Source organism: Oncorhynchus clarkii, unplaced genomic scaffold (assembly GCF_045791955.1).
Source record: "Oncorhynchus clarkii lewisi isolate Uvic-CL-2024 unplaced genomic scaffold, UVic_Ocla_1.0 unplaced_contig_4952_pilon_pilon, whole genome shotgun sequence".
NCBI classification, from domain to species: Eukaryota; Metazoa; Chordata; class Actinopteri; order Salmoniformes; family Salmonidae; genus Oncorhynchus; species Oncorhynchus clarkii.
The window spans coordinates 23,539-49,271 of record NW_027258499.1 but is presented as its reverse complement, the minus strand read 5'-3'; the positions used below and the strand labels follow the sequence as shown (position 1 = coordinate 49,271).

The window sequence follows — 25,733 nt, the reverse complement described above, 5'->3', positions numbered from 1 at the left end:
GTCCCTCTTTCTGGCACCTGACCACACTACTGCACAGTTGCCTAGGTGCTACAAAACTAGGGCCTGTAGGACCTGCCTTGTTGTTAGTGCTGTTAAGAAGGCAGAGCATCACTTTATTATGGACAGACTTATCCCCATCTTAGTTACTGTTGTATCAATATGCTTTGACCATGACAGTTTACAATCCAGAGTTACTCCAAGCAGTTGTCACCTCAACTTGCTCAATTTTCACATTATTCATTACGAGACGTAGTTTAGTGAATGATTTGTCCCAAATGTCTTTTAGTTTTGGAAATATTTAGGACTAACTTATTCCTTGCTACCCATCCCGAAACTAACTGCAGCTCTTTGTTAAGTGTTGCAGTCATTTCAGTCACTGTAGTAGCTGACATGTATAGTGTTGAGTCATCCGCATACATAGACACACTGGCTTTACTCAAAGTCAGTGGCATGTCGTTAGTAAAGATTGAAAAAGTAAGGGGCCTAAACAGCTACCCTGGGGAATTCCTGATTCTACCTGGATTATGTTGGAGAGCATTCCATTAAAGAACACCGTCTGTGTTCTTTTAGACAGGTAACTCTTTATCCACATTATAGCAGGGGGTGTAAAGCCATAACACAAGTTTTTCCAGCAGCAGACTATGATCGATAATGTCAAAAGCTGCACTGAAGTCTAACAAGACAGCCCCCACAATCAGTTTATCATCAGTCATTTAAGTGCCGTGCTTGTTGAGTGTCCTTCCCTATAAGCGTGTTGAAAGTCTGTTGTCAATTTGTTTACTGTGAAATAACATTGTATCTGGTAAAACACAATTTTTTTCAGAAGTAAGGATTGGTAACAGGCTGAGTGGTTGGCTATTTGAGCCAGTAAAGGAGGATTTACTATTCTTGGGCAGCGGAATGACTTTAGCTTCCCTCCAGGCCTGAGGGCACATGCTCTCTAGTAGGCTTAAATTGAAGATGTGGCAATATCGTTCGCTATCATCCTCCAGTAATTTTTCATCCAGATTGTCAGACCCCGGTGGCTTGTCATTCTTTTTATTTAGTTTAGTCACATTTCTTAATTTGCAGTACATTTACCAATCAGCTGTGCAGCTAGACTTATTTGCCATTCCTTTTGCCTCGTCCCTCTCAACCATACAAATTTCAAATTCCTCATCCATCCAAGGAGATTGAACAGTTTTTAGTCATTTTCTTAATGGTTGCTTATTAGTAACTGGAATAAGTAGTTTCATAAATGTGTCAAGTGCAACGTTTGGTGGCTCCTCACTACACACCACAGACCAGCAAATATTCTTTACATCATCAACATGTGAATCACTACAAAACGTATTGTATGACCTCTTATACACTATATTAGGCCCAGCCTTTGAAACGTTGGTTTTCCTAGATATGGGCTATTATTTTGTGATCACTACATCCTATGGATTTAGATCCTGCTTTAAAGAAAATATCTGCAGAATTAGTAAAGATGATTTCATTCCTGTGCTGTTTGTAAATACCCTGGTAGGTTGATTGACTGACAACCTGAACCAGGTTGTAGCCCACTGGTTACAGTTTGAAGTGTTTTCTTGAGTAGGCAGCTTGATAAGCCAGTCAACATTTAAAATCACCCATAAAATATACCTCTGTTGATATCACATACATTATCAAGCATTTCACACACAATATCCAGATACTGACTGTTATAACACTTGGTGGTCTATAGCAGCTTCCCCCAAGAAAGGGCTTTAGGTGAGGCAGATGAACCTGTAGCCATATTACTTCAGCAGTATTTAACATTAGATTGTCTCTAAAGCTTTACAGGAATGTGATTCTGAATATAGATCGCAACACCACCCCTGTTAACATTTCTTTCTTTACAGTAGATGTTATAACCATGTATTGCTACCACTGTATCATCAAAGGTAGTATCTAAGTGAGTTTCAGAGATAGTCAGAATATGAATGTCATCTGTTACAAGCAAGTTATTGACTTCATGGACCTTGTTTCTCAGGCTGCATATGTAAATATGGGCTATTTTTAGCACTCTTCTGGGTTGCTTAATTGGTTTTTAATGCTTTACTGGGAAGCTTATCAGAGGTAGACTTACTCATGTTATTTACATTGGAACTGATAGTGCAGGGTGAGCTGCACAAAGTGGTCTTCCGTGATGGAGAAGCGATTGGTGTACACACACACACACACCATTTTGATTGAGCTGTTGATGGGGGAGTATTGTGTGTATATATTTTAATATATAAAGCTGTCCCATAATGTATACTTTTGGTGACAGTACTGTTTTTCTTCCAGAATCGCTATGTAAATAAACACCCTGGAACAGAAGTACTGTTTCAGCTCCGCCATCATTTTATTTAATGGAGGTTAGGCTTTCTTTTTTTTCAGTTTTGCCTTCTGGCCTGCTCTACATCTTCCTACAAGGGTACACCGCCTCGGTGTTAACTGTATAACTCTGGTTCATAGGCTCATGGATTACTGCATATAATAGCTGTAAGATAAGAGGAATTCAGGGCAAATAGGGAGACATAAATTAAGTTACTTACATTGTGTCTGCCAATGCCCCTAGGATACCCCATAATAACAAAGCGAAAACAGGGTTTTAGACATTTTTGCAAGTCTCTGCATGTCCTTGAGTGGCCCAGCCAGAGCCCGGACTTGAACCCGATCGAACATCTCTGGAGAGACCTGAAAATAGCTGTGCAGCAACGCTCCCTCATCCAGCCTGACAGAGCTTGAGAGGATCTACAGAGAAGAATGGGAGAAACTCCCCAAATACAGGTGTGCCAAGCTTGTAGCGTCATACCCAAGAAGATTTGAGGCTGTATTCGCTGCCAAAGATGCTTCAACAAAGTATTAAGTAAATGGTCTGAACACTTATGTAAAAAGTTACTTTATGAATTTGTACAAAATTCTACAAACCTGTTTTAGCTTTGTCATTATTGTGTAGATTGAGGGATTATTTTTTTTAATCCATTTTAGAATAAGACTGTAACGTAACAAAATGTGGAAAATGTTAAGTGGTCTGAATACTTGACGAATGCACTATATGCACGACCAATATTGCCTTTAGATTCACCTGTAACACTTGTTGAGTTGGGAATTATTTTAATCAAATGTCTAGTCACTGCTCAAGTATCGCAAAAGTACAAGTGGAACAAGCTATAACTGAATTTTTAGTTTTAGTTTAGTTTTTTTCACCTTTATTTAACCAGGTAGGCCAGTTGAGAACAAGTTCTCATTTACAACTGCGACCTGGATAAGATAAAGCAAAGCAACACAAACAACAACACGGAGTTACACATGGAATAAACAAACATACAGTCAAATAATATACAGTGTGTGCAAATGAGGTAGGATAAGGGGGGTGAGGCAATAAATAGGTCATAGTGGCAAAATTATTCCAGTATGGCAAATTAAACACTGGGGTGATAGATGTGCAGAAGATGAGTGTGCAAGTAGAGATACTGAGGTGCAAAGGAGAAAAATAAATAAATAACAATATGGTGATGAGGTAATTGGATGGGCTATTTACAGATGGGCTATGTATAGGTGCAGTGATCTGTGAGCTGCTCTGACAGCTGGTGCTTAAAACTAGTGAGGGAGATATGAGTCTCCAGCTTCAGTGATTTTTGCAGTTCGTTCCAGTCATTGGCAGCAGAGAACTGGAAGGAAAGGTGGCCGAAGGAGGAATTGGCTTTGGGGATGACCAGTGAAATATACCTGCTGGAGCTCGTGCTACGGGTGGGTGCTGCTATGGTGACCAGTGAGCTGAGATAAGGCGGGGCTTTACCTAGCAAAGACCTATAGATGACCTGGAGCCAGTGGGTTTGTTGACGAATATGAAGCGAGGGCCAGCCAACAAGAGCATACAGGTCACAGTGGTGGGTAGTATATGGGGCTTTGGTGACAAAACGGATGGCACTGTGATAGACTGCATCCAATTTGCCGAGTAGAGTGTTGGGGGCTATTTTGTAAATGACATCGCCGAAGTCAAGTATCGGTAGGATGGTCAGTTTTACGAGGGTATGTTTGGCAACGTGAGTGAAGGATGCTTTGTTGCGAAATAGAAAGCCGATTCTAGATTTAATTTTGGATTGGAGATGCTTAATGTGAGTCTGGAAGGAGAGTTTACAGTCTAGCCAGACACCTTGGTATTTGTAGTTGTCTACATATTCTAAGTCAGAACTGTCCAGAGTAGTGATGCTAGACGGGTGGGTAGGTGTGGGCAGCGATCGGTTGAAGAGCATACATTTAGTTTTGCTTTCATTTAAGAGCAGTTGGAGGCCACAGAAGGAGAGTTGTATGTAACTTGTTGTAACTTACCTGGGTTTGCAAAGAGGAAGGCTTGCCATGCAAATAGGCTGTCAAGATCAGGGATGAAGATATGCTATTAAACCTATCTCCCCTCTGTTTCCACAGGTCCTTCCAACCTGGACTCAGGGGTAGACGGAACATAGTAAACGTAAAGCTGTAACAATCAAATGAGTATCATATGTTACGTTTCGTGTGGTATGTATTCATTTGTGGATGCCCATTTCATATGTTACGAATTGCAATTTCTTTTGGCTAACGTTAGCTTAGCTAGGGGATAAGGTTAAGGTAAAGGTTAGGCGTTTGTTAGTGTTGGATTCAGGGTCTAGATCTAGTGTTGGGTCTAGGAGCTACTTTAAACATCATAGTTGGGTTGGGGTTAGCTGCTTTATTGGCTAATGCACCATATGAAAGAGGATAGATGTTATAATTGTACTCTAAACAACATGTTGAAAGCATTGATGTGAAAGCATATACAGTACTGAGTTGCCTTAAGAGGATGTAGAGGTGTGGCAATGGAGGAGATGGGGAACAAAGTGAAAATGACATGACTTGGGAACGCCTCTCAGAACCTGGGGCTGGAAGGGTAAGACTGGGCGAAAGCATGAGTTTTTTTTAGGGTCTTCATTTTTGTGGAATCCAGCAGAAAAGTATAGTCAGGTGAAGAGAGAGTGAGAATCGTCATGATCTCAGACTTTGGTTTTCATGCATATATAATTATGCATTGCTTATCACGTTGTTAATACTGTTATGTTTTGTGTGTCTTTTTTTTGTTTGTTTTCCAAGTCTTGTGCGATCACACTCTCTTAGGAACCAGAAGAAGAGAGTGGAGAAACACAAAAGCGTTCCAGCTGACATGGAACAAGACAGCAGGTTCAGCTGGAATGTCATTTTGCTGTGTGATGAGAGACGGAAATACAGTTGTGTGCGGTGTGATCATAGAACAGAGGCCATCAGGCTCTACGCTTGTAAACCTCACGGCGAATGTTTATCATTGTTTGTTCATTTATGATCATTTTATTTATTTATTTATTTTGTGTTTTATTATCATTGTTTGTCCATTTATATGTAATTTCCAAGTTTATGTAAATTGAACATTAGGAAGCGATCTTTCAATAGGAGGGACTGTTGGATTTGGGGAAACAAACATAGTGGATAAATGAGTGGAAGAGACTAGGTTTTATGTCAGAGGTGAATGGTTCTCTGTAGAAAGACAGTGGCTGTGGAATGTGCTGGGTGGACGGGAGGGAGTCAAGGGTGTGCGATAGGTGATACGGGTGGAAAGCTTTGGATTAGACGTCAAGGGGGTTGAAGTCAGGTCAGGTTACCTTAAGGGAGACAGAACGGTTTTATTACTCTATCACTTCGTCTTCCTGTCGAAACATAAAATGTAAGGATTAGAGGAGTACGTAGTTGAAGTCGTTGGATTCATTAAAACTTGTTTTTCAACCACTCCACAAATTTCTTGTTAACAAACTAGTTTTGGCAAGTCGGTTAGGACATCTACTTTGTGCACGACACAAGTAATTTTTCCAACAATTGTTTAGACATATTTTTTCACTTATAATTTACTGTATCACAATTCCAGTGGGTCAGAAGTTTACATACACTAACTTGACTGTGCTTTTAAACAGCTGGGAAAATTCCAGGAAATGATGTCATGGCTTTAGAAGCTTCTGATAGGCTATTTAACAATTTTAGTCAATTGGAGGTGTACCTGTGGATGTATTTCAAGACCTACCTTCAAACTCTGGGCCTCTTTGCTTGACATCATGGGAAAAACAAAAGAAATAAGCCAAGACATCAGAAACTTGAAGACCTCCACAAGTCTGGTTCATCCTTGGGATCAATTTCCAAACACCTGAAGGTAACACATTCATCTGTACAACCAATAGTACGCAAGTATAAACACCATGGGACCATGCAGCCGTCATACCGCTCAGGAAGGAGACGCGTTGTCTCCTAGAGATGAACGTACCTTGGTGCGAAAGTGCAAATCAATCCCAGAACAGCAGCAAAGGACCTTTTGAAGATGGTACAAAAGTATCTGTATCCACAGTAAAACGAGTCCTATATCGACATAACTTGAAAGGCCGCTCTGCAAGGTAGAAGCCACTGCTCCAAAACCCGCCATAAAAAAAAAAGCCAGACTACGGTTTGTAACTGCACATGGGGACAAAGATCGTACTTTTTAGAGAAATGTCCTCTGGTCTGATGAAACAAAAATAGAACTGTTTGGCCATAATGACCATCGTCGTGTTGAGGAAAAAGGGGAGGCTTGCAAGCCAAAGAACACCATCCCAACCGTGAAGCATGGGGATGGCAGCACCATGTTGTGCGGGTGCTTTGCTGCAGGAGGGACTGGTGCACGTCACAAAATAGATAACATCATGAGGAATGGAAATGTGGTTATGTCGAAGCAAGATCAAGACATCAATCAGGAAGTTAAAGCTTGGTTGCAAATGCATTTTCCAAATGGACAATGACTCCAAGCATACTTCCAAAGTTGTGACAAAATGGCTTGAGGACAACAAAGTCAAGGTATTGGAGTGGCCATGGCAAAGCCCTGACCTCAATCCTATAGAAAGTTTGTGTGCAGAACTGAAAAAGCGTGTGAAAGGCCGACAAACCTGACTCAGTTATACCAGCTCTGTCAGGAGGAATGGGCCAAAATTCACCAAACTTATTGTGGGAAGTTTGTGGAAGGCTACCCGAAACGTTTGACACAAGTTAAACAATTTAAAGGCAATGCTACCAAATACTAATTGAGTGCATGTAAACTTCTGACCCACTGGGAATGTGATGAAAGAAATAAAAGCTGAAATGATTCTCTCCACTATTATTCTGACATTTCACATTCTTAATATAAAGTGGTGATCCTAACTGACCTAAAACAGGGAATTTTTACTAGGATTAAATGTCAGGAATTGTGAAAAATAGAATTTAAATATATTTGGCTAAGGTGTATGTAAAACTTCAACTTCAAGTGTGTGTGTGTGTGTGTGTGTGTGTGTGTAATATGCTCACACACACACAATCCAAATGTAGGCACTCCTTCTCACCAACCCTTACATCTATTATGGTTTGACAGAAAGGTAATAAACCATAATTTCTACCTTAAGGCAATCTGACCTCAACCCCTCATTTTCCTAACCCACAGATCACAATCCGTATCCCCTATAGCAATCCTGTGACTTCCTCCCGTCCACCCAACACATTCCAAAGCCATCTGGCTCCTACAGATAACCATTAACTTCTGATGTAAAACAAAAACCAGTCGCTATCACTCCTTAAATAAGATACTTCTGAATATAAACAATGGTCTAAGGTTTAACCCAGAATCTATCAATAACCTACGTGAGGCAACATGTTCACAATCACATCTTCCCACCCCAGTGTGATTAATAAATTAACAGACTACACAGAAAAATCAGTACAGTGTCAGTATGCAATAAAAGGCCTGGGGCAAGGGGTATGAGATGAGAGATACTTTCTTTAATAGGAATTCAACTCCATTTGGAAGCAATAGTTTACAGCACGTTCAGTATTGCACAGCATGCCCAACGATATAAAATGCGACGATATTTTGGGAACACTATTCACCAGGACTACTTGACTCACACTAGGTAATTATAACTCTCCTTCAGACGTCAGCTTGGTATAAAGCGTAGACGATAAACATTTGCATTGGCTGTGGTTATGAGGCTTTGACAGATACCAAGGTATGGCGATTTGTTAATGCATTTGGTTTCATGTCACTTCTTATCCAAATGCTATGCTGAGTATTTCCTTGTTTTAACTTTGCCAAAATGTAGTGGAAAAACCTCTAGGCCAGGGCTGCCCAACCCTCTTCCTGGAGATGTACCGTCCTGTGGGTTTTCAGGCCAACCCTCTTCCTGGAGATGTACCGTCCTGTGGGTTTTCAGGCCAACCCTCTTCCTGGAGATCTACCGTCCTGTGGGTTTTCAGTCCAACCTTAATTTAAAAAACATACCTGATTCTACTCATTAGCTGCTCAACAAGACCTTAACTAGCGGAATCAGAAATGTTAAATTAGGGTTGGACTGAAAACCTACAGGACAGTAGATCTCCAGGAAGAGGGTTGGGCAGCCCTGCTCTAGGTGGAAGTTGTTCCACCTCAGCGAACAAACCATCAGAAAGAGGAAGAGAGACATCAATAAACAATAGACCTTCAGGGATTCAGTTCTTGTTTAAGACTCAGGGGCCCAACCAGTAACAGTCGGACCAAAGCACCTTTCAAAACAAAGATGAAGTCAAATAATAAGAAAACATGACACTTCCTGATGTCAGATTCTATAAGAATCATAAAAGGACAAAACGAATTCAATGTTTCTAAAAGTAACACAATAAAAATAAAAAAAACAACAGGCACTCAGATGTGGCAGGGCAAACCACCACGGATTACGGCCCAGTCCATCACCCGGGCAGAGCTCCCTGCTATCCAGGACCACTATACCAGGCGGTGTCAAGAGGAAGGCCCCAAACGTTGTGAAAGACTCGAGCAACCACAGTGCACCACGTCTGGAACCAACACGACCCTGAACAGCTTCTATAACCAAGCCTTAAGACTGCGAAATAGCTCTTCAAATGGCTACCCGGACTACATGCATTGACTATGTACACACAGGACATTCAGTAATTACACTAACAACACACACCAAATACGCTACTGCCAATGTACTGTCTATCATCTATACTAAGCACGCACACACACAGGACTCTCAGACATTCAGTACTTACACTGACAACACACGCCCACACACGAAATGCACTGCTGCCAATGTACTGTCTTATCTATCCAAGGCACACACACACACACACACACACACAAACACACGACAGGATTCGTTTTGAAGATGAATTAACCAGAACCATTCCTTTTCAAGAAAATGTCTTGACTGGAAAAATAGGTTGATTTTTTAGGATTGAAATTGTTGAAACTGATACCCTGTCGTTTAAACACAATGAGCTACCCTGTTTCCCCCTGGATTCACACACTTCACAGGACGCTAAAATGGAGCGACAGTGTCAGAATTCACTGGGAACAGAAAGTACGCCCTTGGCTGTGACCAGCCGAGTCTTGAGATGAGATAAACGTGTTCCAAACTACACTAAAACATGTCAGTCATTACACCGGCCATAGAAAAGCAAGATGGACTGGGGTCTTTTAGACATCTTGAAGTCAAATGGGCCCCCACCCTCATACTAAATCTGACATTTTAAAGCTCGTTTCTATACCCTTGAAAAAAAAACACAGCAACATGGGATTCATTAAGTCCACTGTTGATACAGTCCCAAAATGTTTTGCATGTCAACAGATACGTTTTCAAAATATTGGACTTTCAAGAAGCACTTGGCTTCAATGATGCATTTTACATCATGTGACACTTTGCTTCTTGAAAGTCCAATATTTTGAAAACGTATCTGTTGACATGCAAAACATTTTGGGATTGTGTCAACAGTGCACTTAATGAAACAATATCATGAGATAGTTTTGGAGTAGATGTTTCCTTTAATGTAGGCAGGACAGGTGACGATGCGTCTTTGGCTCAGAGACGTCATCGTCTTCAGTGTCCTTTGAGGAAAAGCAGCAAGACGGAGACTTGAGAACATTCTGTGCAACCGTTCTCATTTCCTCGTTACAAATCGCCAACCATCATTGATGCTTTCCACCCAGCTCTCCTCTCTCCATTTCTACTCAGACGCAAACATCCACAACCCCCTCGTCCAGATCTCTTTCTTCAGCCAACTCTCTCCCCATCTCCTCCATCTTGACCTGCTCCAGTGTCTGCCAGGAGTCCACTTCCTGGTCTCTCCTGATTGGCTCCCCACCACTACGACCCTGCTGGGCGGAGCCTCCCTCTGTGGAGTAGATTCCAGAGTCTCCGCTGTCCTGGCGGATGTGCCTGCCGCTGTCCTGCTCCAGCTCTGAGGGGGGCGCTGTGAGGGGAGGAGGGACGTGTATCTCCAGTAGCACCACCTCAGGACAGATGGTCAGCTTATCACTGCACAGCTCCGCCTCTGAATCAGCAGTGAGGAGGCGGGGCATGTCGGAGCCGGGGGAGGAGTCACAGAGGTACTGGGGGGAGGGGAAGAGAGAAAGACAAATTGTCATTACTTATTCCCAACCACCCTTAAACACACAGACACACCCACCAACCAAGAGGATGGACGGTACACCTGGATACTACTGTTATGCTGTTTACTGTTGAGTAAGCGTTTGTGAGGCCTACCTCCTGGATGTGTGCAGGCAGCTGGATAGAGGGGTAAAAGGTGTTTTTGAGGACTCTGTAGAACCTGATAAAGGCGTAGGAGGAAAGCAACACGAGCAGGAAACACACCATCATGGAGACCAGGAAGTACAGGAAGATCTGCCCGTACGGGGTGTCACCTGAGGACGAGAACAGTCACACTTTAGTGGCCTTATTATGCAATTACTCCTGTAAAACACACTCTCTGGCATCTCTACACACACATTATACAGGTAGGTAATTTGTCAAGCAATTTGGAAACAAATCTCCAAGCCTTTAGTGTGAAATGTTCATTCCTACCCTCCGTCTGCATGCACTGGGGTTCTGTGTAGCTGCTAGTCTTGTTGTAGTAGTCGTAGCGAGACTGGATCATGACACAGTACCACGTCCAGGCCTCCAACTCAGGCAGCGTCACCAGGTTGTTGCTAGAGTCCAACACTTTAGGCTTCAGACCCTGAACATCCAATAAGAACACGTTATAAAATCAGACAGTGTTGGGATACGCTGCCCTCTCTTGCACTACCTTCCCCCAGACGTTCCACTTATTTCACCCATTCCAGTAGGAGCACATGGGATTCTAGTGGTGAACTCATCAAGCCCTTCACAAGTTGAATCAGATGTGCTAGTCCTGAATACGTCTCAAAAAGTGGAACGGTTGGGGGTACTCCAGGAAAGGTTTGGGATATACAGATGATAGGTATGATTTATATATCTGCTCTGGTGTAACACAGGGACACAGCAGAAGGGTTATTGATGTTGTTTCAGCTGGAAGAGTTCCAGAGAACATGGAACAACTGACATAGAACACTTCAAACCCTTCCAGAATACAAATCACCATCATAGAACACTTCAAACCCTTCCAGAATACAAAGCCCCATCATAGAACACTTCAAACCCTTCCAGAATACAAAGCCCCATCATAGAACACTTCAAAGCCTTCTAGAATACAAAGCACCATCATAGAACACTTCAAACCCTTCCAGAATACAAAGCCCCATCATAGAACACTTCAAAGCCTTCTAGAATACAAAGCACCATCATAGAACACTTCAAACCCTTCCAGAATACAAAGCCCCATCATAGAACACTTCAAAGCCTTCTAGAATACAAAGCACCATCATAGAACACTTCAAACCCTTCCAGAATACAAAGCCCCATCATAGAACACTTTAAAGCCTTCTAGAATACAAAGCACCATCATAGAACACTTCAAACCCTTCCAGAATACAAAGCACCATCCTAGAACACTTCAAACCCTTCCAGAATACAAATCACCATCATAGAACACTTCAAAGCCTTCTAGAATACAAAGCACCATCATAGAACACTTCAAACCCTTCTAGAATACAAAGCACCAACCAGTTCCCTGCATAATGCTAAATAACTCACGGACACTAAAGAAGCTAAACCAAGTTTAATTCTTCCCAAAGGGTCGTTAAAGCTGTGATTCGGACAAAAAAACAAACAACTGATCTATCATGTCTTTAATATCGCAATGTTCAAAGTCTACCCCGAATCCAACAATAGAAAAACACACTTGTGTTCCTATCTTTAAGTTTGTTGTTTAGAATGTTACATGTTGTAGCTTCTGGTATTTTATATCAGTTACAGGGTTACTGAGGGGAGGCCCAGGTGACAGCAGTCCCAGGGTTACTGAGGGGAGGCCCTGGTGACAGCAGTCCCAGGGTTACTGAGGGAAGGCCCTGGTGACAGCAGCCCCAGGGTTACTGAGGGGAGGCCCAGGTGACAGCAGCCCCAGGGTTACTGAGGGAAGGCCCAGGTGACAGCAGTCCCAGGGTTACTGAGGGGAGGCCCAGGTGACAGCAGCCCCAGGGTTACTGTGGGGAGGCCCAGGTGACAGCAGCCCCAGGGTTACTGAGGGGAGGCCCAGGTGACAGCAGCCCCAGGGTTACTGAGGGGAGGCCCAGGTGACAGCAGCCACAGGGTTACTGAGGGGAGGCCCAGGTGACAGCAGCCACAGGGTTACTGAGGGGAGGCCCAGGTGACAGCAGTCCCAGGTTTACTGAGGGGAGGCCCAGGTGACAGCAGTCCCAGGTTTACTGAGGGGAGGCCCAGGTGACAGCAGTCCCAGGTTTACTGAGGGGAGGCCCAGGTGATAGCAGTCCCAGGTTTACTGAGGGAAGGCCCAGGTGATAGCAGTCCCAGGGTTACTGAGGGGAGGCCCAGGGTTACTGAGGGGAGGCCCAGGTGATAGCAGTCCCAGGGTTACTGAGGGGAGGCCCAGGGTTACTGAGGGGAGGCCCAGGGTTACTGAGGGGAGGCCCAGGTGACAGCAGTCCCAGGGTTACTGAGGGGAGGCCCAGGTGACAGCAGTCCCAGGGTTACTGAGGGAAGGCCCAGGTGATAGCAGTCCCAGGGTTACTGAGGGAAGGCCCAGGTGATAGCAGTCCCAGGGTTACTGAGGGGAGGCCCAGGTGACAGCAGTCCCAGGGTTACTGAGGGGAGGCCCAGGTGACAGCAGTCCCAGGGTTACTGAGGGGAGGCCCAGGTGATAGCAGTCCCAGGGTTACTGAGGGAAGGCCCAGGTGATAGCAGTCCCAGGGTTACTGAGGGAAGGCCCAGGTGATAGCAGTCCCAGGTTTACTGAGGGAAGGCCCAGGTGATAGCAGTCCCAGGGTTACTGAGGGGAGGCCCAGGGTTACTGAGGGGAGGCCCAGGTGATAGCAGTCCCAGGGTTACTGAGGGGAGGCCCAGGGTTACTGAGGGGAGGCCCAGGGTTACTGAGGGGAGGCCCAGGTGACAGCAGTCCCAGGGTTACTGAGGGGAGGCCCAGGTGACAGCAGTCCCAGGGTTACTGAGGGGAGGCCCAGGTGACAGCAGTCCCAGGGTTACTGAGGGGAGGCCCAGGTGACAGCAGTCCCAGGGTTACTGAGGGGAGGCCCAGGTGACAGCAGGCCCAGGGTTACTGAGGGGAGGCCCAGGTGACAGCAGTCCCAGGGTTACTGAGGGGAGGCCCAGGTGATAGCAGTCCCAGGGTTACTGAGGGAAGGCCCAGGTGATAGCAGTCCCAGGGTTACTGAGGGGAGGCCCAGGTGATAGCAGTCCCAGGGTTACTGAGGGGAGGCCCAGGTGACAGCAGTCCCAGGGTTACTGAGGGGAGGCCCAGGTGACAGCAGTCCCAGGGTTACTGAGGGGAGGCCCAGGTGACAGCAGTCCCAGGGTTACTGAGGGGAGGCCCAGGTGACAGCAGTCCCAGGGTTACTGAGGGGAGGCCCAGGTGATAGCAGTCCCAGGGTTACTGAGGGGAGGCCCAGGGTTACTGAGGGGAGGCCCAGGTGACAGCAGTCCCAGGGTTACTGAGGGGAGGCCCACAAGTCTTTAGAGGCCACAAAACAAGGCAGATGGTTGTGCCAGTACCTGAGGGTCATCAGAGCGGCTCCAGTACAGGATGCGGTAGTACAGGAAAAGGACGTGTTCCTTCATGGAGTGCTGGGTGCTGGTCAGGGGGTCAGAGATGGTCACATCCAGCAGGTTCCCCACAGGAGCCAGCTCCACTCTGGACGGTGGGCCCAACGAAGCTAGACAGGGGGAAGAACAGAGATGACCTAAATAAACTCACTAATAATCAATAGTTGCCATACAGGCAACTCCAGAGTCCTGGGAATGATTCTTGGTGAAGGACAGATTAACTGTTTGTGAGTGAGTGTAGTTGTGTGTGTGTGCGCGAGGATAGTGTTGCGTGCGTGCGCGCGATGATAGTGTTGTGTGCGCGATGATAGTGTTGTGTGCGTGCGCGCGATGATAGTGTTGTGTGCGCGATGATAGTGTTGTGTGCGTGCGCGCGATGATAGTGTTGTGTGCGTGCGCGATGATAGTGTTGTGTGTGTGGGCCGGTTGGTGCGTTATTTTAATTGTATTTAACCAGGTAAGACCCATTTGTGACGACCCTCCCACTCTGTCTGCCGTATTCTCTCTTTGTGCTTGTTTCCTTATTAGGATGCCGGTGGGCGGAGTTGGGAGGGTCGTCAGCTACATGGGAAACACCTGGGCCCGGTGTCTCCTAGGATAAATACACCACTTCCCCATTCATGGAGGAGACTCTCTCCATGCAGACACCTCTACAGATTGTTGTGTATCTTGGTGTTTTTTTTTGGTTGTTTGCTTTGGCACCTTTCAACACCCTGCATTATCACATGCATGTATGCAAAACACTCACTTACACTACTGATTACACACACACCATTGTATATTGTACTTAGTTACTCGTTGTCTCCCTTTTGTTACGGGCTTTGAGCCGGTTCGTGACACATTGATGTTAACCTGTTTTGCGAGGCAAGAAGGCAAAACAGGGAAATAGCAGCGTAGTCATAGAAACCAACTACCGATACTAACATACTGTATTACTTAATGAGTAAATAAAACATACTATTAATTAATTTTAGTTAACTGTAAACTAACGGTATCCTTTCAGTTGAGGGTACTTGCACGTCGCCTGTCTACCGGAAATTGATACCGTTGCTGTGCAAAGTCTTGCTAGCTTGTTGGCGTTGCAAATTACTAGCTAGACATCCCACAACTTCGGGTGGGTTCGTAAATCGGACGTGCCAGAATGCGATCTGGGCATTCATAAATTCAGAGCGCGTCGCTCTGGGAGAGTTCAGAGAGCACATCCGACGCTCTGGCCTCAAAAGCGGAAGTCAAGCACCCAAGCTAACTGGCTAACGTTGGCTAGCTACTTCCAGACACAAATGAGAGAACACTTCACTCTGACCATTGTACTCGCCCTAGCAGAGCTGGTTAGGCTGGTTTCATGTTATCCAGAGCGTTGGTAACCAACTGTGCTAATGGAAAGAATGTAATTACGCTTTTTTTTTTTGCGGATGTTTACTGACACCGGTATTGCGAGTTCAAATCAAATATATTTATATAGCCCTTCGTACATCAGCTGATATCTCAAAGTGCTGTACAGAAACCCAGCCTAAAACCCCAAACAGCAAGCAATGCAGGTGTAGAAGCACGTTCATAAATTCATAATTTATTCTGCGCTCTGGCACAAGAGTGCTCTGAAATCGGAGTAGCTAGCCAGAGTGAATTAACAATGTCCATTGAGAACACACAACGACTATAGCACTTAGCTAAGCATGACGTGAATAATCAAGTCAATAAACGTTGGGTAGTTAGATAGCATATAGTTAATATACTGGCAAGTCCAATGTATTAGTAGCCAACTAACGTTAGGTAGCTAGCTAGCTCACAAACCAGTACATACTGCTGTAATATGCTATGTGGTTCGTAAGGATAGCGTAGCTAACAAAATGTAACTTATTTGAAAAGTAATTACTTTATTACATTACTCAACATTTGTCATAATTAGTTAAAGCAATGAGAATTTGTATCCTCTCTCGTCAGACCTCGGCTGCTTATTTTCAACCATTTACTACAAATCTGAAAATGTTGTGAAGCCACACCCCCTTTTCTGAGGATTTGCATTATGGGCCCTAAAAGCACAGAAATGGTGTCTACTGCTTGTATACTTTGTTAAAATTACAACATCCGGGAACTTTTGGCATACTAACTACATCCACACTATGACCAATAAGCAGACTACATACTCAATTTAAGTCACTAATAGTACAGTTAGAGCAGTTCGTGTGAGTATTCGAACACAGCTTAAGTGTCACAAGTTACAGATATATTTGAAGATTAGAAAAAACTGCAGCTATCACAAACAGTGTCGTCGATCAGCGTCTTAAAAACAGGCCAAGACACCAACTCCCATAACTTTAATATCTTTTGAAGCATATTTCAGGATGAAGGCATTATGGGAAAAAGATTGCTTTCCCCACCTCAGTTCTAGCCTTCCCCATCTCAGTTCTAGACTTAGGAACAGACAAGGACAGCAGCGACTGAACGAAGACTGTATTGAGTGACTGATCTGGTCAGTAATGAACAGAGATACAAAGGGAGTTGTGTACCAGTATACCAGTGCTTTAGCCTCCTGGTGGAGAGGTACATTGCACCATGGGTAATTGATGTAGCATTTTTCATGAATCTTGAAGCACCATGATACACTCTGGACTTAATGTAAGGTACTTGTGGATGTCTGCATATAGACAATATCACCATAAATCGAGGACCGATAAAGTGCTTTGAACAAGATCCTTTCTGACAGATATTGAAAAGCAAGATTTGTTCCTAAAATAGAAACCCAATTTCAACGTCAGTTTCTTCGTCAGGTTATCGATATTGTTTCAAATTCAGCTTTTCATCTAACCAATTCCCAAGATACTTATAGGTGACCCTATCAAATGTGTGACGCCATCTGTTAACTTTAAGAGAAGAAAAAAAAAATCATACATTTAGTTTCTTGCATTAAGCACAAGTGTCAATTTGAAAAGATGCCTCTGAATAACATCAAAAGCCAACTATAAGTCCAGAAAAGCAATCTCAATATTAGATGTGCTAGAATAAATCATTGTGATTAATAGTGATATATAGTGATAGTGATATATGTGCATGCAGAGCAAACAACACCTGCACAAGAACTCACTACTGTAATGGTCCAGGTTACAAAGTGGCTCAGCGACTCGTGTTTGCATCTCAATGTGAAAAATGAAATGAAAAAAAAACTGTTTGCATGTTCTTCACAAAGAGGGCAACAGATGCTACTGAGCCAGATGTCTATGTGTCAGGGGAGAAGCTCCAGGTGGTATCTGATTTTAAGTATCTTGGCATCATACTTGATTCCAACCTGTCTTTTAAAAAGCAGGTGAAAAAGGTCATTCAAATAACCAAATTCAACCTAGCTCATGACTACAGAGGTAGCAAAACTGTACTTCAAATCTATGATAATCCCCCACTTAACATACTGCTTGACTAGTTGGGCCCAAGCTTCCTGTACAACATTAAAACCTATTCAGTCTGTCAACAAGCAGGCTCTCAAAGTGCTTGATAGGAAGCCCAATAGCCATCATCACTGTTACATCCTCAGAAAGCATGAGCTCCTGAGCAGGAAAAATATTGTGCAATACACCTACACATGTCTTGTATTCAAGATCCTAAATGGCCTGGCTCCGCCTCCACTCCACTTTTTGTTAAAAAGAAAACCCAAACCTATGGCAGCAGATCCACAAGGTCTGCCATGAGAGGTGACTGTATAGTTCCCTTAAGGAAAAACACCTTTAGTAAATCCGTTTCCTCTGTGAGAGCTTCCCATGTCTGGAATACACTGCCATCAGACACACACAACTGCACCACATATCACACTTTCACAAAATGGCTAAAAGGTCAATCAGATTTGTGAACATGGTCACTAGCTGTGTTGCCATTTTCCATGTTGTCTGTAGCTTGTGAAGTATGGAAACACTTTGTTGCTTTTATGAATTTTATCTTGCTGCTATCTGTTCTATGTTGTTCTGTCTGTATGCTATGTCTTGCTTGTTCTATGTTACTCTGCGTGTGCTCACTGCTCAATGATTGTCTATATTGTAATTGTTTTTAATAAGGTTGAAAAGGTTGAAAATTAGCCGGCTGGCTAAAACCGTCACTTTTACTGAAACGTTGATTAATGTGCAATGTCCCTGTAAAAAATAAAATAAACTCAAACCCAATCAACACACGCTTGTGGCTGTTGGTGTGTAGGTGTTGGTGTGTGGGTGTTGGTGGGCGTTTAAATGTGTGAATGTTCGCAACGGTGTTGATTTTCTTCTCTCATTTAGTTTTTCCCATCTGCGCTCAAGTCTGTCTGCCTTCTCCCATTCCTCTCACCATCGATATCAGGGCAGAAGTCTTTGTTGACCCAGTCCGAGTTGACTCCGTCTGCGCTGGCTCGGACTCGGAGAACGTACATTCCCAGGTAGTGCAGATCAGAACCTGTGAGGTCACAGAGGGTGCGTGTGGTCCTTTCACACACACAGCTCCAGTTCTTCTTCTTCATTTTCATCTTGTACTTCCTGTTGGGGAGCGAGCAAGAGGGTCAGTGATGAGAGGCAGTCTTGGCCTGATACCAGATCATGACTCTCATGGTGGTAAAATAAAGCAGACGAGTCACTGTTTGGGTGTAGGAGGTGAAATACGGTATCATGTGACATGTAGGAGGTGACATACAGTACAGTATGTGACATGTAGGAGGGGGAGGTGAACTACAGTATGTGACATGTAGGAGGGGGAGGTGAACTACAGTATGTGACATGTAGGAGGGGAGGTGAACTACAGTACAGTATGTGACATGTAGGGAGGGGGAGGTGAACTACAGTACAGTATGTGACTGTAGGAGGGGAGGTGAACTACAGTACAGTATGTGACATGTAGGGAGGGGGAGGTGAACTACAGTACAGTATGTGACATGTAGGGAGGGGGAGGTGAACTACAGTACAGTATGTGACATGTAGGGAGGGGGAGGTGAACTACAGTACAGTATGTGACTGTAGGAGGGGGAGGTGAACTACAGTACAGTATGTGACATGTAGGTAGGGGGAGGTGAACTACAGTACAGTATGTGACATGTAGGAGGGGGAGGTGAAATACAGTATGTGACATGTAGGAGGGGGAGGTGAACTACAGTATGTGACATGTAGGAGGGGGAGGTGAAATACAGTACAGTATGTGACATGTAGGAGGGGGAGGTGAACTACAGTACAGTATGTGACATGTAGGAGGGGGAGGTGAAATACAGTATGTGACATGTAGGAGGGGGAGGTGAACTACAGTATGTGACATGTAGGAGGGGGAGGTGAAATACAGTATGTGACATGTAGGAGGGGGAGGTGAACTACAGTATGTGACATGTAGGAGGGGGAGGTGAACTACAGTATGTGACATGTAGGAGGGGGAGGTGAACTACAGTATGTGACATGTAGGAGGGGAGGTGAAATACAGTATGTGACATGTAGGAGGGGGAGGTGAAATACAGTATGTGACATGTAGGAGGGGGAGGTGAAATACAGTATGTGACATGTAGGAGGGGGAGGTGAAATACAGTATGTGACATGTAGGAGGGGGAGGTGAAATACAGTATGTGACATGTAGGAGGGGGAGGTGAACTACAGTACAGTATGTGACATGTAGGAGGGGAGGTGAAATACAGTACAGTATGTGACATGTAGGAGGGGGAGGTGAACTACAGTACAGTATGTGACATGTAGGAGGGGGAGGTGAAATACAGTATGTGACATGTAGGAGGGGGAGGTGAAATACAGTATGTGACATGTAGGAGGGGGAGGTGAACTACAGTATGTGACATGTAGGAGGGGAGGTGAAATACAGTACAGTATGTGACATGTAGGAGGGGGAGGTGAACTACAGTATGTGACATGTAGGAGGGGGAGGTGAAATACAGTATGTGACATGTAGGAGGGGGAGGTGAAATACAGTATGTGACATGTAGGAGGGGGAGGTGAACTACAGTATGTGACATGTAGGAGGGGGAGGTGAACTACAGTATGTGACATGTAGGAGGTGAACTACAGTATGTGACATGTAGGAGGGGGAGGTGAACTACAGTACAGTATGTGACATGTAGGAGGGGGAGGTGAACTACAGTATGTGACATGTAGGAGGGGGAGGTGAAATACAGTACAGTATGTGACATGTAGGAGGGGGAGGTGAACTACAGTACAGTATGTGACATGTAGGAGGGGGAGGTGAACTACAGTATGTGACATGTAGGAGGGGGAGGTGAAATACAGTATGTGACATGTAGGAGGGGGAGGTGAAATACAGTATGTGACATGTAGGAGGGGGAGGTGAACTACAGTATGTGACATGTAGGAGGGGGAGGTGAACTACAGTATGTGACATGTAGGAGGGGGAGGTGAACTACAGTATGTGACATGTAGGAGGGGGAGGTGAACTACAGTATGTGACATGTAGGAGGGGAGGTGAAATACAGTATGTGACATGTAGGAGGGGGAGGTGAAATACAGTATGTGACATGTAGGAGGGGGAGGTGAAATACAGTATGTGACATGTAGGAGGGGGAGGTGAAATACAGTATGTGACATGTAGGAGGGGGAGGTGAAATACAGTGTGACATGTAGGAGGGGGAGGTGAACTACAGTACAGTATGTGACATGTAGGGAGGGGGAGGTGAACTACAGTACAGTATGTGACATGTAGGGAGGGGGAGGTGAACTACAGTACAGTATGTGACATGTAGGAGGGGGAGGTGAAATACAGTATGTGACATGTAGGAGGGGGAGGTGAACTACAGTATGTGACATGTAGGAGGGGAGTTGAACTACAGTACAGTATGTGACATGTAGGGAGGGGGAGGTGAACTACAGTACAGTATGTGACATGTAGGAGGGGGAGGTGAAATACAGTACAGTATGTGACATGTAGGAGGGGGAGGTGAACTACAGTATGTGACATGTAGGAGGGGGAGGTGAACTACAGTATGTGACATGTAGGAGGGGGAGGTGAACTACAGTATGTGACATGTAGGAGGGGGAGGTGAAATACAGTATGTGACATGTAGGAGGGGGAGGTGAAATACAGTATGTGACATGTAGGAGGTGAACTACAGTATGTGACATGTAGGAGGGGGAGGTGAACTACAGTACAGTATGTGACATGTAGGAGGGGGAGGTGAACTAGAGTATGTGACATGTAGGAGGGGAGGTGAAATACAGTACAGTATGTGACATGTAGGAGGGGGAGGTGAAATACAGTACAGTATGTGACATGTAGGAGGGGGAGGTGAACTACAGTACAGTATGTGACATGTAGGAAGGGGAGGTGAAATACAGTATGTGACATGTAGGAGGGGGAGGTGAAATACAGTATGTGACATGTAGGAGGGGGAGGTGAACTACAGTATGTGACATGTAGGAGGGGGAGGTGAACTACAGTATGTGACATGTAGGAGGGGAGGTGAAATACAGTAGGTGACATGTAGGAGGGGGAGGTGAAATACAGTATGTGACATGTAGGAGGGGGAGGTGAAATACAGTATGTGACATGTAGGAGGGGGAGGTGAAATACAGTATGTGACATGTAGGAGGGGGAGGTGAAATACAGTATGTGACATGTAGGAGGGGGAGGTGAAATACAGTGTGACATGTAGGAGGGGGAGGTGAACTACAGTAAAGTATGTGACATGTAGGGAGGGGGAGGTGAACTACAGTACAGTATGTGACATGTAGGGAGGGGGAGGTGAACTACAGTACAGTATGTGACATGTAGGAGGGGGAGGTGAAATACAGTACAGTATGTGACATGTAGGAGGGGGAGGTGAACTACAGTATGTGACATGTAGGAGGGGGAGGTGAAATACAGTATGTGACATGTAGGAGGTGAACTACAGTATGTGACATGTAGGAGGGGGAGGTGAACTACAGTACAGTATGTGACATGTAGGAGGGGGAGGTGAACTACAGTATGTGACATGTAGGAGGGGGAGGTGAAATACAGTACAGTATGTGACATGTAGGAGGGGGAGGTGAAATACAGTACAGTATGTGACATGTAGGAGGGGGAGGTGAACTACAGTACAGTATGTGACATGTAGGAGGGGGAGGTGAACTACAGTATGTGACATGTAGGAAGGGGAGGTGAAATACAGTATGTGACATGTAGGAGGGGGAGGTGAAATACAGTATGTGACATGTAGGAGGGGGAGGTGAACTACAGTATGTGACATGTAGGAGGGGGAGGTGAACTACAGTATGTGACATGTAGGAGGGGGAGGTGAACTACAGTATGTGACATGTAGGAGGGGTATGTGAGGTGAAATACAGTACAGTATGTGACATGTAGGAGGGGGAGGTGAAATACAGTACAGTATGTGACATGTAGGAGGGGGAGGTGAAATACAGTATGTGACATGTAGGAGGGGGAGGTGACAGTATGTGACATGTAGGAGGGGGAGGTGAATGTAGGAGGGGGAGGTGAATGTAGGAGGGGGAGGTGAAATACAGTATACAGTATGTGACATGTAGGAGGGGGAGGTGAACTACAGTACAGTATGTGACATGTAGGGAGGGGGAGGTGAACTACAGTACAGTATGTGACATGTAGGGAGGGGGAGGTGAACTACAGTACAGTATGTGACATGTAGGAGGGGGAGGTGAAATACAGTATGTGACATGTAGGAGGGGGAGGTGAACTACAGTATGTGACATGTAGGAGGGGGAGGTGAACTACAGTATGTGACATGTAGGAGGGGGAGGTGAACTACAGTATGTGACATGTAGGAGGGGGAGGTGAACTACAGTATGTGACATGTAGGAGGGGGAGGTGAAATACAGTATGTGACATGTAGGAGGGGGAGGTGAAATACAGTATGTGACATGTAGGAGGGGGAGGTGAAATACAGTATGTGACATGTAGGAGGGGGAGGTGAACTACAGTACAGTATGTGACATGTGACATGTAGGAGGGGGAGGTGAACTACAGTACAGTATGTGACATGTAGGGAGGGGGAGGTGAACTACAGTACAGTATGTGACATGTAGGAGGGGGAGGTGAAATACAGTATGTGACATGTAGGAGGGGGAGGTGAACTACAGTATGTGACATGTAGGAGGGGAGTTGAACTACAGTACAGTATGTGACATGTAGGGAGGGGGAGGTGAACTACAGTACAGTATGTGACATGTAGGAGGGGGAGGTGAAATACAGTACAGTATGTCACATGTAGGAGGGGGAGGTGAACTACAGTATGTGACATGTAGGAGGGGGAGGTGAAATACAGTATGTGACATGTAGGAGGGGGAGGTGAAATACAGTATGTGACATGTAGGAGGGGGAGGTGAACTACAGTACAGTATGTGACATGTAGGAGGGGGAGGTGAACTACAGTATGTGACATGTAGGAGGGGGAGGTGAAATACAGTATGTGACATGTAGGAGGGGGAGGTGAACTACAGTACAGTATGTGACATGTAGGAGGGGGAGGTGAACTACAGTATGTGACATGTAGGAGGGGAGGTGAAATACAGTACAGTATGTGACATGTAGGAGGGGGAGGTGAAATACAGTACAGTATGTGACATGTAGGAGGGGGAGGTGAACTACAGTACAGTATGTGACATGTAGGAGGGGGAGGTGAACTACAGTATGTGACATGTAGGAAGGGGAGGTGAAATACAGTATGTGACATGTAGGAGGGGGAGGTGAAATACAGTATGTGACATGTAGGAGGGGAGGTGAAATACAGTACAGTATGTGACATGTAGGAGGGGGAGGTGAAATACAGTACAGTATGTGACATGTAGGAGGGGGAGGTGAACTACAGTACAGTATGTGACATGTAGGAGGGGGAGGTGAACTACAGTATGTGACATGTAGGAAGGGGAGGTGAAATACAGTATGTGACATGTAGGAGGGGGAGGTGAAATACAGTATGTGACATGTAGGAGGGGGAGGTGAACTACAGTATGTGACATGTAGGAGGGGGAGGTGAACTACAGTATGTGACATGTAGGAGGGGGAGGTGAAATACAGTATGTGACATGTAGGAGGGGGAGGTGAACTACAGTATGTGACATGTAGGAGGGGAGGTGAAATACAGTATGTGACATGTAGGAGGGGGAGGTGAAATTCAGTATGTGACATGTAGGAGGGGGAGGTGAAATACAGTATGTGACATGTAGGAGGGGGAGGTGAAATACAGTATGTGACATGTAGGAGGGGGAGGTGAAATACAGTGTGACATGTAGGAGGGGGAGATGAACTACAGTACAGTATGTGACATGTAGGAGGGGGAGGTGAAATACAGTATGTGACATGTAGGAGGGGGAGGTGAAATACAGTATGTGACATGTAGGAGGGGGAGGTGAACTACAGTATGTGACATGTAGGAGGGGAGGTTGAACTACAGTACAGTATGTGACATGTAGGGAGGGGGAGGTGAACTACAGTACAGTATGTGACATGTAGGAGGGGGAGGTGAAATACAGTACAGTATGTGACATGTAGGAGGGGGAGGTGAACTACAGTATGTGACATGTAGGAGGGGGAGGTGAAATACAGTATGTGACATGTAGGAGGGGGAGGTGAAATACAGTATGTGACATGTAGGAGGGGGAGGTGAACTACAGTACAGTATGTGACATGTAGGAGGGGGAGGTGAACTACAGTATGTGACATGTAGGAGGGGGAGGTGAAATACAGTATGTGACATGTAGGAGGTGAACTACAGTATGTGACATGTAGGAGGGGGAGGTGAACTACAGTACAGTATGTGACATGTAGGAGGGGGAGGTGAACTACAGTATGTGACATGTAGGAGGGGAGGTGAAACAGTACAGTACAGTATGTGACATGTAGGAGGGGGAGGTGAAATACAGTACAGTATGTGACATGTAGGAGGGGGAGGTGAAATACAGTATGTGACATGTAGGAGGGGGAGGTGAAATACAGTATGTGACATGTAGGAGGGGGAGGTGAAATACAGTATGTGACATGTAGGAGGGGGAGGTGAAATACAGTATGTGACATGTAGGAGGGGGAGGTGAACTACAGTACAGTATGTGACATGTAGGAGAGGGGGAGGTGAACTACAGTACAGTATGTGACATGTAGGAGGGGGAGGTGAACTACAGTACAGTATGTGACATGTAGGAGGGGGAGGTGAAATACAGTATGTGACATGTAGGAGGGGGAGGTGAAATACAGTATGTGACATGTAGGAGGGGGAGGTGAACTACAGTATGTGACATGTAGGAGGGGGAGGTGAACTACAGTACAGTATGTGACATGTAGGAGGGGGAGGTGAACTACAGTACAGTATGTGACATGTAGGAGGGGGAGGTGAAATACAGTACAGTATGTGACATGTAGGAGGGGGAGGTGAACTACAGTATGTGACATGTAGGAGGGGGAGGTGAAATACAGTATGTGACATGTAGGAGGGGGAGGTGAAATACAGTATGTGACATGTAGGAGGGGGAGGTGAACTACAGTACAGTATGTGACATGTAGGAGGGGGAGGTGAACTACAGTATGTGACATGTAGGAGGGGGAGGTGAAATACAGTATGTGACATGTAGGAGGGGGAGGTGAACTACAGTATGTGACATGTAGGAGGGGGAGGTGAACTACAGTACAGTATGTGACATGTAGGAGGGGGAGGTGAACTACAGTACAGTATGTGACATGTAGGAGGGGGAGGTGAACTACAGTATGTGACATGTAGGAGGGGAGGTGAAATACAGTACAGTATGTGACATGTAGGAGGGGGAGGTG

The 25,733-nt window shown here is 45.2% G+C and overlaps 1 protein-coding gene across 1 annotated transcript in view; it reads right to left on the bottom strand.

Moving 5' to 3' along the window:
* Positions 1-8,219: 8,219 nt before the first annotated feature.
* The window catches only part of LOC139397125 (interferon alpha/beta receptor 1a-like), a 37,561-nt gene continuing 20,047 nt past the window's right edge, over positions 8,220-25,733 (bottom strand). Inside the window, exons 3-7 of the mRNA XM_071143998.1 lie at positions 18,312-18,496; positions 13,962-14,122; positions 10,884-11,037; positions 10,566-10,723; positions 8,220-10,411 (exon numbers count right to left, since the gene is read on the bottom strand). Coding sequence (XP_071000099.1) covers positions 10,031-10,411; positions 10,566-10,723; positions 10,884-11,037; positions 13,962-14,122; positions 18,312-18,496 — 1,039 coding nt within the window. The 3' untranslated portion in view covers positions 8,220-10,030. The remainder of the gene's footprint in view (positions 10,412-10,565; positions 10,724-10,883; positions 11,038-13,961; positions 14,123-18,311; positions 18,497-25,733) is intronic.